This window comes from Podarcis tiliguerta (assembly GCF_965153285.1).
Source record: "Podarcis tiliguerta genome assembly, chromosome: 10".
Lineage (NCBI taxonomy): Eukaryota > Metazoa > Chordata > Lepidosauria > Squamata > Lacertidae > Podarcis > Podarcis tiliguerta.
In genome coordinates this window covers 73821336-73834866 of record NC_139543.1, presented here as the reverse complement: position 1 = coordinate 73834866, position 13531 = coordinate 73821336, and the positions used below count along the sequence as shown (strand labels likewise).

The 13531-nt window shown below is 54.2% G+C and overlaps 1 protein-coding gene across 1 annotated transcript; it reads right to left on the bottom strand.

Annotated features, from left to right (window-relative positions):
* Positions 1–1292: 1292 nt before the first annotated feature.
* LOC310659110 (germ cell nuclear acidic protein-like) lies at positions 1293–11834 on the bottom strand. The gene is made up of 10 exons (XM_083402200.1): positions 11591–11834; positions 10198–10235; positions 8981–9041; positions 8410–8474; positions 7264–7704; positions 5843–6011; positions 5358–5499; positions 4658–4796; positions 3524–3728; positions 1293–1798 (listed from the first exon to the last, which is right to left on the bottom strand). The coding sequence occupies exons 1-10, from the start codon at positions 11644–11646 to the stop codon at positions 1534–1536; spliced, it is 1581 nt and encodes a 526-aa protein (XP_083258326.1). The 5' UTR covers positions 11647–11834; the 3' UTR covers positions 1293–1533.
* Positions 11835–13531: the final 1697 nt, after the last annotated feature.

Below are 13531 nucleotides of genomic sequence, written 5' to 3'. Positions count from 1 at the left end.
GCCAGGATCCCCACATTCCACATCCTACCCTGAAGCCACTATAATAATAATAATAATAATTTATTATTTATACCCTGCCCATCTGGCTGGGCTTCCCCGGCCACTCTGGGCAGCTTCTAACCAAATATTAAAATACTGTAATACATCAAACATTAAAAGCTTCCCTAAACAGGGCTGCCTTCAGATGTCTTCTAAAAGGTTGGTAGTTATTGTTCTGACATCTGGTGGGAGAGCGTTCCACAGGATGGGTGCCACTACCAAGAAGGCCTTCTGCCTGGTTCCCTGTAATTTGGCTTCTTGCAGTGAGGGAACCACCAGAAGGCCCTCGGCGCTGGATCTCAGTGTCCGGGCAGAACGATTGGGGTGGAGACGCTCCTTCAGGTATACTGGGCCGAGGCCATTTAGGGCTTTAAAGGTCAGCACCAACACTTTGAATTGTGCTTGGAAACATACTACAAGCCAATGTAGGTCTTTCAAGACCAGTGTTATGTGGTCTCGGCGGCCGCTCCCAGTCACCAGTCTGGCTGCCGCATTCTGGATTACTTGTAGTTTCCGGGTCACCTTCAAAGGTAGCCCCACGTAGAGCACATTGCAGTGGCCCAAGCGGGAGATAACCAGAGCATGCACTACTCTGGCAAGGCAGTCTGCGGGCAGGGAGGGTCTCATCCTGCGTCCCAGATGGAGCTGGTAAACAGCTGACCTGGACACAGAATTGACCTGTGCCTCCATGGACAGCTGTGAGTCCAAAATGACTCCTAGGCTGCGCACTTGGTCCTTCAGGGGCAGTTACCCCATTCAGGACCAGGGAGTCCTCCACACCCGCCCGCCTCCTGTCCCCCCAAAACGGTACTTCTGTCTTGTCAGGATTCAATCTCAAAGTCACCATAGCACAAAGCACAGAGCCCCACTTCCCAGCCCCATCTCAGGTGACAGCGTTTGTTTCTTGGCTGATTTAGGTAGCACTGGCCTGCTCCAGGCTTCCGTTCTCAAAGAAGCATGACCAAGTAAGAAAGTATTTCTCAGATGGGGTGGGTGACAGGGACATTGTGCTCATGTGGGGAGGGCCATATGATGACCTACTGGCTAGAGCCTGCCTCCCTGGTCATGAAATGGCTTTTGCACCACAGGTGTGCCCCTGGCACCTATCACAGGAGTGGTCAGGTCCTCCAGACACGCCCCCACCCCGCGAGATGCGACAGGCGGCAGAAGGCCAGCTGTAGCAGGTGTGAGATCATCCATAGACTTCTAGCGATTCATCTGCGCTCAAAAGTGCATTAGGAAGAAAACAATACTCAGGACACACAAATAGTTTGCTTTATTCATAACTCAATGTGTTACCAAACTGATTTAAGCGCCTGGGCAAATGAGACCAGACACGCAAGGATTGTAAAAAACATTTGGAGTGGGGGGGAGAAGGGAAGAAAAGATTCTGCAGTTCCTGGGGAGGTGGCCCCAGCACCACCTGGTTGCTTCTTGGGAGCAAAGAATCACAGACGTACAGCAAGGGATCTGGAGCTGCTGCCCAAGCCTTTGCTAGTGTGGGAGAGTCGCTTGTGGGGTGAGAGAAACTTGGGCAGCAAAATCTGCACTGAGTTTCTTCATGATGTCTCCGTGGCTCAGCCCCTTCTGCGAGTGCTTAGCAGAGCCGTAGTTTTCTTTTACAAACTTTGCAAACGGCGTGAGCGGTGCTTTCGCTGGTGTGCCATCCTTGCGCGTGGGCTGGCACAGCACAAACTGCCCCTTGCAAAGGGCACAGACAAAGCGCTGGGTGTCCAGAGACTTGGAGTGGCGCCCGATCCTGGAAAGCAAAAACACAGGAGGCAGCCTGAGGGAGCAGCAGACGGGCGGGCGCAGGAGGCGGCCGTAAGCAACACCCACTAACTGGCAGCCGGATTCAGCAAGAGGCCACATGGCCAGCACTCCTGATGCCCAACTGGAAGCCCACCCATACACCTGAAAAGATCCTGCAGAGCAGAGCCCAAAGCAGGCACACAATAAGCCAATCTAGACACATTCAGTGGTTGGTTAACAGAAGCCCTTCTTGAAAGAGCAACGCCAACTATTCCCCTGGAACTATGAGTTGTGAGCAGGCCTGGCTAGTTTCTCTGGGTAGGGAGGCCCCAAAGAGGGAGCCAATTCCAAACTGGTCCCTGGACCAGTTGCCACCCAGCTGTGTCCAAGACAGCAGGACTCAGCAGGCTGCTTTCAACCTTGAGGCCGAGAATCTCCCCGATGATTCCCAGGAAGACAAATTCTGCAGCCACCATGACATGTGCTTATCTCCTGTCCTCCTGCAGGGTCCCCAGACGATGTTACTCCTCCTGCAGAGTATGAGGGAGACCATCATCCGGGCCAAGCTCTGGCCTTGGGTTCATATGAGCGATGGAGAAGGCAGCGGGAAGAGAGGCAGAGGACTTTTGGGGTTCTGGCCCCCCTTTTATTTTGCTACAATGATTCCCGCCCTGGGAGGTCTATGATTCTATGAGGTGCCCATGCCCTCCTCACTGGGCGCTTTAGCCTGGCACTTAAGGCAGAGTCTTTAAGGTAGGCATCTGGTGAGGATGGGCTTTGGGTCACCTTGTACTGAATGTCAGGTGAGCCTGCGGGATGTGGCCAAAGGGGCGCATCCTGTTCTCCTCAGCGGCCAACCAGGGGCCCGCCAGGTCCCAGAAGCAGGACCTGAGCACAGCAGCAGCAGCAGCAGCAAATCTCCCCACTTCTGATTCCCAACAGAGTATTTACTGCCTCCGACAGGGGAGGGAGAACACAGCTTTCAGTCTCCATGTATTCGACTTATCCTCCTTTGAAGCCACCCATTGTAGTGGCTGCCATTACTTCTTGTGGGAATGAGTTCCACAAACTATGTGGCATGTGAAGAAATACTTTCTTTTGCAATGTCCTTGGATGTCCACGGGTTCTGGAGCTATGAGAGGGAGAAGAGCTTTCCCCTCTCCACTTTCTGCTGCGTGGGGGCTTCCCTGGGGGGCATCTGGGCTGGCTTCTGTGGGATGAGGAGGGTGGCCGAGAAGGGCCCCCTTGGCCTGACCCAGCAGCCACAGGGCCCTCCTTCAGCTCTCGAGCCCTCGCTCCCCTTAACCCTCACCACGGAGCCGATGAAGAACTCAAGGGCTGAGCAGGGCAGAGCTCAAGAGTGAAGACGGCTCTTCCTGGGGGCCAGGAGGCAGCCCCACACTCCCACTTCCCTCACAGGGCACTGGCTGCAAAATCCAATATATCTGGATATCTTCCAAACTTCATTCCAAAAGCTGAAGTGAGGGGCAGGATGGGAGGGTCTGACCACCTTCTGTGGGGTTAGCCCACAAAACCATGAGGGCTTACAGGATCAGGGCCCTGGAAAGCTGGAGATTCTTAGAGTCACTAGCAGCTGCAGAGACTCCCTTAGAACAGGATATGGGTCTCACTCAGGACTAGCTGCAATAGCTGAGCCGGGATCGGGGTTAGTCACCCAACGCACACCGGGGCTCAAATGCCTCACCAGGAACAGGCCCTGATCCTCACTCACGTGTTTTTGCACCGGCAGCACTCATAGGTGAACTTGTACTTGATCTCATAGTTGTGGCATCGCGACACCACTGGGAGCTCTGGGTGGACCACAGCCGACTTCTTTGCATATAAGCGCCAAAACCGGCCGTGGCCGTCTCGGACCCCGTGGATCAGCCAGGCAGCTGCGTGGCACAGTTCGTGGATCAGAGTGTCCCGGAGTCGATCTGCGCAAGACAGGAGAGTCATGGAGCGGGGAGACGCGATTCCAGTTGATGCACAGGCGCACATGCACCAGGCTCACCACCAGGGCTGGGCCATCTCTGGGATTCAGCATCACAATATATCCCCAGCTAAACCACAATATAGTGACATATCACAACCCCTGAAATAAGGATGGAGCTATGGAGAGGCATTGGCTGGCTTCAGTTTTCCCCGCATCATAATGTTTGCATAACACACAGAGGCATGATTTGCGATATATAGTCAGATCAAGAATTATGAAACCAATATCACAAAATGGACTTCAAACCGGTTTTGGATGATATATCAATCTATCACCTAGCCCCACTCACCACCTTCCCACACCTTGAGTGACTCTGCTTCCCTTGCACTGCCCTTCCTTGAACAAGCCTATCCAGGAGACCAGAGAGCCAGCAGGGCAAGGGAAGACAGGCTGCATCTGCCACGCTTGGTCAAGGTCTGTTAATACATTGTGCCCCCGGGGTCTTGATTTACAGCATGGCATTAACGCTAAACTGGAGTTTACAAAGAGGAATGCTTGGGATAATGCCCCAAGCCAGTAATCAAGACACGTCTCCTACTATGGTGGGGGGGCAGGATGTGGCCTGGTGGCCTGGGATAAGGCCCCACCCTTACTGAAATCAAGCAAATCTGAGCCTGATCAGTGCCTGGATGGGTGACAGCCTGGGAGCCACATACACACACACACACACACACACAGACGAGCTCCAGGGTGGAATAAAGGTGGGATTTGGATGCAAGGAAATAAAAATAATACCACTACTCTCCCCTCTACTTCTTCAACCTCAAAGCTCCTTTCTGAATCTGTGTGCTGCCATCCAAACGCAGCATTAGCCTTGCAGCAACTCAACAGAGCCTCGGGACCCCAGGAAGACCCCTTCCCCCCACTTGCCTGCAGAGTCACAGACTTTCTCTGACAGCATTATCCGGGCATAGCGCTGCCCCTCAGGGCCCTTCAGCTGGCCACTCACGCAGCACCCGGCGGTTTTCCGCATCTTTTTGTTCCAGACAATCTCCATATTCTCTGGCAACTGAAAGGACAAGGGGGAGAAGCAGCTTAGCTCCTACCGGGCCCCGGAGCCACACTCCTGACTTCTGAGCTGAGGGCCAGGCTGGCCAGAGTCAAGGGGAGCCCGGCCGGCTGGCTGGCCTTTCACAACACTCCCTGTGCTCTTTCGTTTCACTGACTCCCCAGGGCAGGCGTGTGCTAAGCCCTCTTTGTGCGGCTTGGCTCTGCGGAGGAGCAGAGACCAGACAATCTTCCTCTCGGTCTTCTCTTTGGTTTCAAAGTAGGGAGCCTGCAGAGAGGTCCAGCATTGCTTTTGCACAGCCCCCACTCAGCCGCGTGACTCTTTACTTCAGCTTTGCTGATGCGGGAATCCAGGCAAGAGTCCAGAGGCAGCTCATATAGCAGGCAAGGAACCTCTCGCTGCTGCTGCCGCCGCTGCTGCCCTTCTGCCCCCTTTCCCAAACCCTCTCAAGAGGCCACAGGATCCATAGGAGGAGAGACAAGGGGTCAGCAGCCACAAGCAGAAGCCAGGCCCAGCAGCCCACCCGCTAGGAGCAGATACAGCCCCATTCCAGCTCTGTACCTTTTGCTCAAACACGGAACGGTTGTAGAAATCATAGAGGCTCTGGGCCAGCTCCCCCTTCCTTCTCCGGAAATTCTTAGCGTGCTGGGATTCTGGGTCGGACAGCTCTTGCAAGAAGCAGCCCTGCACCTGGCAGGAGCTCCTGAGGAGGCAAAGACCCATGAGAGGGAAGGAAAGCGCAGCCCAGGCTCCATCCATGAGACTCACCAGGGACTAGTCCAGAGGTTGCCAACCTTTCTGAGTCCATGGCTGCCTTGAGCAACCACATTTTTCTGCAGCTCCTGTATGGAAGCCACTGACACCGGGGTCCGGATCCAGAACGTGCATCCCAGTCTGCAGGCTGCCAAGAGGAATGGAAGGCAGAGGGCATGCCCTCAGGGAGGAGGGCTTGCTGGTTCTTCCAGGCTTGCCACTTCAGGCCTGGGCCAGCTGCTTTGCCAGAGTCCAAGGCTGGGAACAGAGGCATGAGCAAAAGATGAGCTCACCTCATCTGTGTCTGGTGGGACGGGGTGATGTCACCGAGCACCTTGCTCTTCGGAGCTCGCGCAGAGATCGGCGTGGCTGGAAGAGGCGATCTGGGCCGCGTGGGAAGGGCACTCTCGCTCTTCACAGCCGGGCGGGCGCTTCCCAGGGGAGGCGGGACGTTTCTTCTCTCTACCAATCACAAGCCAAAGGTTCAGCACAGGCAGACAAGGCCCCAGGTGGAAGCCAGGGCAAAGCACATGGCCAAACAGCTTCACAAGCCCTTTCTGCTCCCCAATCAAGTGTCTGGCAGCGTAAAACACCTGCAGGGTCCAAGCAAAGGCCCACCTGGCCCGGCTACCCCGTCTCAAGCGCCTGCTCCTCGTGCAGAACCAAGACACTTCCGAGCCCTTCTCTGCTGCTCACTCCTGACATCCGCGATCAGGCAGGTTGGCTTCTCCTCTGGCAGGTTCTGCTCAGCCCTCGTGAGCAAGATCTGCCTCGACAGGCCTGACTGGGCTCCCTAAGCTTGCCTTAGCCCCCGCTAGCGCTAGCTGAGCCCATGGCCACCCCCATATCCCGCAAGAGGGTCAGCGAACACCTTGTGCAAAGCAGAAGCAGCACTTCTGCCTGCCCTGAACCCTTCAGGTGACCCAGAGGACTTGCACCCTTACGGGAGGCGGAGGAAGGCAACTCTCCTGGACACTCAGCCCAGCCACGTCCCCCGTGGGGGGTGAAACACAGAGCTGTCAAATACAACATTCCTAGAGTGGAAATAAAAAGGGGGTTCTGAACCAGCCAGTCGGAACTAACCCTGCCTTCACTCTCCTTCCCGAGAAAGAATGAGGGTCCCCAGCCTTTCCTCAACAGTCCGGGAAATCTCTTTTGAAAAATAACATTATGTCTGCACAAAACACTTCCCCACTTTCTTTCCCCCAACCAAGGTAAAAGTGAAGGTAAAGGGACCCCTGACTATTAGGCCCAATCGTGACCGACTCTGGGGTTGCAGCACTCATCTCGCTTTACTGGCCAAGGGAGCCGGCGTACAGCTTCTGGGTCATGTGGCCAGCAGGACTAAGCCGCTTCTGGTGAACCAGAGCAGCGCACGGAAACGCCGTCTACCTTCCCGCCGGAGAGGTACCTATGTATCTACTTGCACTTTGACGTGCTTTCGAACTGCTAGGTGGGCAGGAGCAGGGACCGAGCAACGGGAGCTCACCCCGTCATGGGGATTCGAACCGCCGATCTTCTGATCGGCAAGCCCTAGGCTCTGTGGTTTAACCCACAAAGCCACCCGCATTCCTCCCCCAACCAAACTGAGGGCCAAAGCTACAGTGATCTCTGAATTGTGGCCACGGGGTTTGAGGGTGGGAGGACCCTGGAAGCCCCCTCCTGGCCCAGGGCTCTTCCCCCAGGGTGAGGGGGGAGCAGAGCTGCCTCTTACCAGTGGTTCCCTTGGGGTCTGCCGCCGCTGCCTTCCTTGCAGAAAGGACCATCTTCTGCTTCAGGCGCACCAGGAGGCTGTCCATCTCGTCGTCGGAGGTGTCGGATCCCAGCACAGCGCTTGCTCTAGTCTCCTGGCTCTGGGCGGTGCCTCCCGACTGATCCGTGCAGCAACTCCTTTCCCCCTCGCGCAAGGGAGAGTCGGGGCTGCCCCTGCGAGCGACAGGGCGTTGCAAGCTCCTCCAGGTCCACTTTGGGGCCTGACACGCTCGTCTGGGCTGCTGGGGGTTCCCTGGGGTGCCTTTGGCAAAGACGGAGTCGTCGTCGTCGTCATCGCTGTCAGTCTCACTGAACACAAGGCGAGGCAGAAACGAGGCGGAGGGAGCAGCCCCCTTTCCAGGCGTCCCAGGCACCTCTTGCGCCTCAGCAGACCTCAGCGGCCCTGCAAGTCAGCAAAAAACATTTCACAGGCGCTTCTTGGGAGCCAAACTGGGCAGATCAATCACTGCATTTAGAGAAGATGAGAGCGCACCAACTCAGCTCTGAAGGCTCTTGGGCTGGGCTGTTGCTTGGGCCTTTTAGTTTGGGCAGGCGGTTGTGGCTGCTTTTTTGGGGGGGGGTCCTTATTTTAGATTTTGTTGTGATTTATGTGGAAACTGTTCAGTTTGGTTTTGTATTTTGTAAGGTTCTACGTATCGTTTATGACTACTTTTGTTGTGTTGGAGTCACATACTTTATTATGTTGTAAGCTGCCTTGAGCATGGTTTGAACTGTGGAAGGGTGGCATGCAAATAAAATCACAGCAAGGTGAGTGCCCCCAACGATCTCATCTCGCCCCGACATGGGGCCCAAATTCCTGCACTCCTGTGGGGCGAAAGGAGGCCACCAACTGCTCCCCAGGTTCAGAGCTCTGCAGGGTCCCCAGGGAGGGAGCAGGTTTTTTCCGTGGGCCGCATCAGCCCAGCTGAGATGGCAAAACGCAGCGGGGGGGGGGGAGAGAAAACAGGCCATTTTGAAGTGGGAACCCCCCCACCCCACCCAGATGCTACTCTGCTCCCTGGACAAACACATGGATGACCTGCCTTGGACCAGGACAGCTCACCCAGCCTCCTCCGACTGGCAGGTGGGTCTTTCCATTATCACTTGCCTTTTTTGCCAGATCCATATTTGCTTGTGAGGTAGGTGAAGAAATCATCCTTGGAATTGTCCAGTCTGGGACACAAGAGACAAAGGCAGCAGCGTCAGAAGGCAAACAAGGGGGCAGAACAAGTCTTTGGTCTTGCTTGTGAAATATACAGTAAGCCCACAACCTAAACAAGGGTTGCATTCCAGGATCATGCCCGAAGACAAAATCTTGTATAGTCCAAACACATACTGGGCTCAGTGGTGGGTGGGGTTGCCAAAGTCTTTTTTCCCGGATGCCCACCTCCTCTCTATTTATCTACCTACCTACCTACCTACCTACCTATCTTATTTATTTATTTATTTATGCATGCATGCATAAATGCCAAGGGCATGCATGCATTTTATGCCAAGGGCATGAATCTGAACACACACAAATTAAAGGTGTGTAAGTTGTGGGCTTATGTAATTCAAATTCAAATTATGTAATTCACATGCCAAGTCAGAGCTCTACTCACTTTAAGGCAGCTGAAACGATTTCCAATTCTCCGTTTGAAAAAACCCACCCCAGCCCTCCCCTCTTTGGCAGAACCCACCTGCTCTGTGTCCTTGGAACGCAGCATGTTGCAGGTCTGGGGGTCTTCATTCTAGATAAAACTAAGTCAAAACCATGAAAGGGGGAGAAACGTCACTTTTTTGTTTCCTGAAATCTGTTCTTCTAAAGCCCACAAAGGTGGCAGCTTCAAAAACTAGCCAGCGTTGAAATGAAACCAGGGATGAAGGAACAAACTGGGTCCACATTCAAGGGGCTCAGATGCCAGCATGAAGCTGATCCCGGCAGAAAGACCTCAAAGGAGATGCTGAACATTCCGCTGAAGAAATCTGATTTTGGGATTCTTCTGGCTGTTTATATACGGTGTTTTTAAGCAGGGCTCTCGGGCACCCAGGAGGACCCACCAGAGACGAGTCACAGGTTAAACTGTCAGGCTCACTCGCCTTTACAGACGGGCTCCTCCTCCTCCCATCCACTGACCCAAAATTAGTCAGAAGCAGGTGGCAGAAGCAGAAGCAGGTTGCTGCTGAGCCGCCGCCCCCCCCCCCACCTGATGCTACACACAGAGCCTGCCCTCCTGAGGTGCTGGGGCGGCATCCCACCAAGTCCTACTCAGAGGTTGTGCTGCGTTTCAATGTTAGGTGGCATCTATATGCAGGTGGCATCTGTTACGGAGCTCAAGGGAAAGGGAATCTGCCTGCCTGGCAAAGGGCTTCACCCCAGAAGCTGCAGAACAGAAGAAACCTTTGGCCAAGAGACTCTGGTCCATGGCAGAAACAGGACCAACTGTCGAGGGAAGAAATGCTTTTCGGTGGGTGAGAAGAGATGCTGACAGTGCAGCAGTCTGAAGAAAACACAAGGCTCCCCGCACCCCAATAAAGCTGGGGACCAGGTTAACCCCAAAGGCAACAGAAGAACCAATTTTAGTTGAGAGCAAAAATGTAATGGAAAGGGAACCTATCAGTACATAGGAAAAGGTTTCTGGGTTGGTGCAACCCGGAGAAAGAGGGTAACTCCTTCCCCGGCTTCACTTCTCTGAAGTCTCTCAGCCCCACTCACCTCACAGAGTGTTTGTTGTGGGGAGGAAGGGAAAGGAGATTGTGAGCCGCTTTGAGACTCCTTAAAGGGAGTGAAAGGCGGGATATCAAATCCAAACTCTTCTTCTTCTTCTTCTCTTTTCTACACAAGTAGCTTTTTCTGAGGGGGGTTTTGTGCTATAACTTATCTTTAGACCCACTGAGGAAATTAGCTTTTACTTACAGTTTTCAAACTCGTCATCGCTGCCTGAACTTGTGGAGCTGAAAAGCAGACAACAGTAAAAGGAAAGTGGCTAGCCATTGCACAGCCATATTCTAAATGCACAGAAAGAAGCTTTGATCAAAAGTCTTCACTGCAGTGGCATATGGCAGGGAGCGCACAATGTTCTGACATTCCCAATTTAGGATGGGAGACTGGCTGCTTTTCAATTGGTTCGCTATGAAGTGCTCTGGTGGATGACTCTCTCCTCAGGACTCTCTCAAGAGCCTGCAGGTTCAGTGCGGCCTCAGAACTCAATGCCGCTGCCCGTCTGTGTTGGAAGTCAAAAGGCTGTTTGAATTTACAGCCAGGTGAAGGAAACACTAAACTGAAGTATACAGCATCATGCATGGCCTGGAGAAAGGGGCAGAGGAAGGTTCTTCTCCCTCTCTCACAACCCCAGGACTCTGGGCCCTCCAAGGAAGCTGAATATTGGAAGATTCTTCACATAGCACAGTTAAACTCTGGAACTCCCTGCCACAGGAAGCAGTGATTGCCACCAGCCTAGATGGCTTTAAAAGAGGATTGGACAAATTCAAGGAGCAGGAGAGGGCTATCAATGGCTACAAGCCACAATGATAATGCTCTGCCTCCATTGTTGGAGCAGCGATGCTTCTGAATACCAGTTGCTGGGAATCACCAATGGGGAGAGGGCTCTTGGGTTCTGCCCAGAGGCTTCCGCCATTGGGGCATCTGGGGGGCACTGGGAGAAGAGGGGGGCTAAACCAGGTGGACCCTTTGGCCTGGAGTAGCAGCTCTTCTGATGTTCCAGGTGTTCATCTTCAACACGGAAAGGCAAGAATGAGAGTGAAATTACTCCAGGGTTGTTTCCAGGGTTGGCAACCATGTTTTATTCACAATTCCAGTTCTCTTCAGAAGAGCATCTATATATGTCTTCATGCCACTGAATACTATTTACTTAAAAGATTTAAAGGCATCAAAAAGGGGTTAAAACACATAGATGTCGTTATGTTTCAATTTCTTTTTCTACTTTTTATTGAGCTGTTGCAAAATAAAATAACACCCCAGCCTAACGCAGACAATGGAATTTGGGCAATATCTCCAAAAGAACATTAAAATAACATAATAAATGTAAATCTTTTTTAGTTAATCTGTGCTATTAATGTGCTTAATCCTTTCAATGCTGTTGATTACTTGCTTCTAACGACTTCTCTTGCTTAGTTTAGCCTTTCTCCTGAGCCACGTAGAGGCGTCCCCCCCCCCCCCCGATATTTCTATTCTCCCGAAGGGGCCGACCTCTCTCGCTGTCTACCCGGCAAAGGCGTCAAGCGGAGGAACCCCCCGCCCCGCTTGAAAGGGGCCCCTGGCCAGGCCTCGCCCTCCGGGGGCTACTTACGCCGCGCTCCTCCTCGGCCTCCGGGCTTCTTCGGCCGAGACCCCTCGCCGCGCCATCGGGCCGAGCGGGGAAGCCGGGCGAGAGAGACGGAGGCAGGCGCCGCCCTCCCGGCCGGCCGGGTCTTCCAGGGGAGGCAGCGCTGGCTCTCCGGCTCCGGGGGGGGAGCAGCCGGGGAAGAGCGGGCGGCGGGCCGAGGCGGGGAAGGAAGCCTCGTGCGCGTCGCCCTCGCCGCCTCCGCTTTGAATTTCCCGCCGGGGCGCGCGGGGATGACGCACTTCCGGAGTCTCGGTCCCCCGTCGCCCCACGAGCTCCTTCCGGTCCCCCCCAGGCGGAGCCGGAGGAGTGGCTCCGGGGTCCGGGCGGAGAGAGGCCGGGCGTCGTCCTCTTCCCCCGGGGGCGGCCCGGGGAGGCAGCGCCGCAGCTCGTGGCCCGCCGGCCCCTGGGAGCTCTGGCCTCGCCGGGGCTGGACTAGATGGCCCCTGGGGTCCCCTCGGGGCGGGGCTTCTCCCTCGCTGCTCCGGGCATCCGCCTGAGAAGGGGCGAGGGGGTTGGAAAGGGGGGCGAGCGGATGGGGGGCCCTTCCGGGAGGGGATCGCCAGAGAAAGGTCTCCCCCGCGGACGGATAGGCGAGCCCCCCGCCCAGAGCCCGCTCCCTCGCGGGATTTACGTCCAAGCTCAACAGGCTCGAGCTTAGGGCCCCACTCTCCGGGGACCCTCCCCAAAAAGGGGGGAGAAACCGGGTGCACGTTTCCAAAATATAAGATAAAAAACAAAATCAAACCTACATCAACAGTGTTTTGTGGGCTCCTATGATGCAAGTCATGGGTCCCACCTGCTAGCTTGCTCCCTAAAATATTACTGGTTTGCTCCTTTCTGTATATAGGGTAGCAGGAACCCCCCCCCCCATCATTCAGTTTGTACAGACTTCACACACACTCACACACTACATACGCTACACTTCTGTTATAAATTCATAGAAAATCAACCATACATCAGATTTGCACTGTTCCACTTTTATTCTACTCCATGAAGGAAGGACTACAAAATGGGGAAGGTTTGATACAGGGCACCATAATCCCTTGAGCATAGCAGCACATCCACAGGAGCCCTGCCCAGTTGCTCTGCCAACCCTGATGGTCTCAGACAGAAAACCATCCACCCTGCATACACGAGTGGATTCAACATGGACTATAACAAAAGAACAGTGATTGGATTCCCCCTCAGGGGGCAGGAAACTGCAACTACCTTTTGTCTTCAGAAAAGTACTCATGGGGAGGGGAGAAAGGAGGAACCAGCCAGGTGACAGGACACTCAGGTTACCACCACAACTCCTCCCTCAACCCCTCCTTTCTGTAATGTATGCATGATGTTTCTGGGGGTGGGCTTGACCTAGAGGAGGGGAATTTCAAAAGTTTTTATAAGGTCTTGCACACCATTGTTCTGGGTCTTTCCTCTCTCCTGCGAGTGAGGGGAACACCCTGCTGCAACAGTACAATAAAGGCCAAGCCTACAGGCTGCTGATTTGCTCCTATTTACTCTGGTTGGTGTCTTTACTTTTTGTCCAAGGGAGCCCTCGGATTTTTCCGGTAACAATAGGGTAGGGACACTGGTGGCACTTTGGTCTAAACAACTGAGCCTAAGGCATGCCAATCAGAAGGTTGGTGGTTCAAATCCCTGCAACGGGGTGAGCTCCCGTTGCTCGGTCCCAGATCCTGAGAACCTAACATTTCGAAAGCACAAAGTGCAAGTAGGTAAATAGGTATTGCTGTGGCGAGAAGGTAAACGGTGTTTCAGTGCGCTGCTCTGGTTTGCCAAAAGCGGCTTAGTCCTGCTGGCCACATGACCCAGAAGCTGTCTGGGGACAAACACTGGCTCCCTCAGCCAGTAAAGTGAAATGAGCGCCACAACCCCAGTCCACGACTGGACCTAACGGTCAGGGGT

Bases quoted from the DNA above. Each gene is read 5' to 3' on its own strand.
- LOC310659110 (XM_083402200.1), bottom strand. From the start codon at position 11,646: ATGGCGCGGCGAGGGGTCTCGGCCGAAGAAGCCCGGAGGCCGAGGAGG. The intron at 9,042-10,197 runs GTAAGTAAAAGC...GTTTTGACTTAG, and splicing joins CGATGACGAGTTTGAAAACT to TTTTATCTAGAATGAAGACC. The intron at 8,475-8,980 runs GTGGGTTCTGCC...CTTGTGTCCCAG, and splicing joins GTTCCAAGGACACAGAGCAG to ACTGGACAATTCCAAGGATG.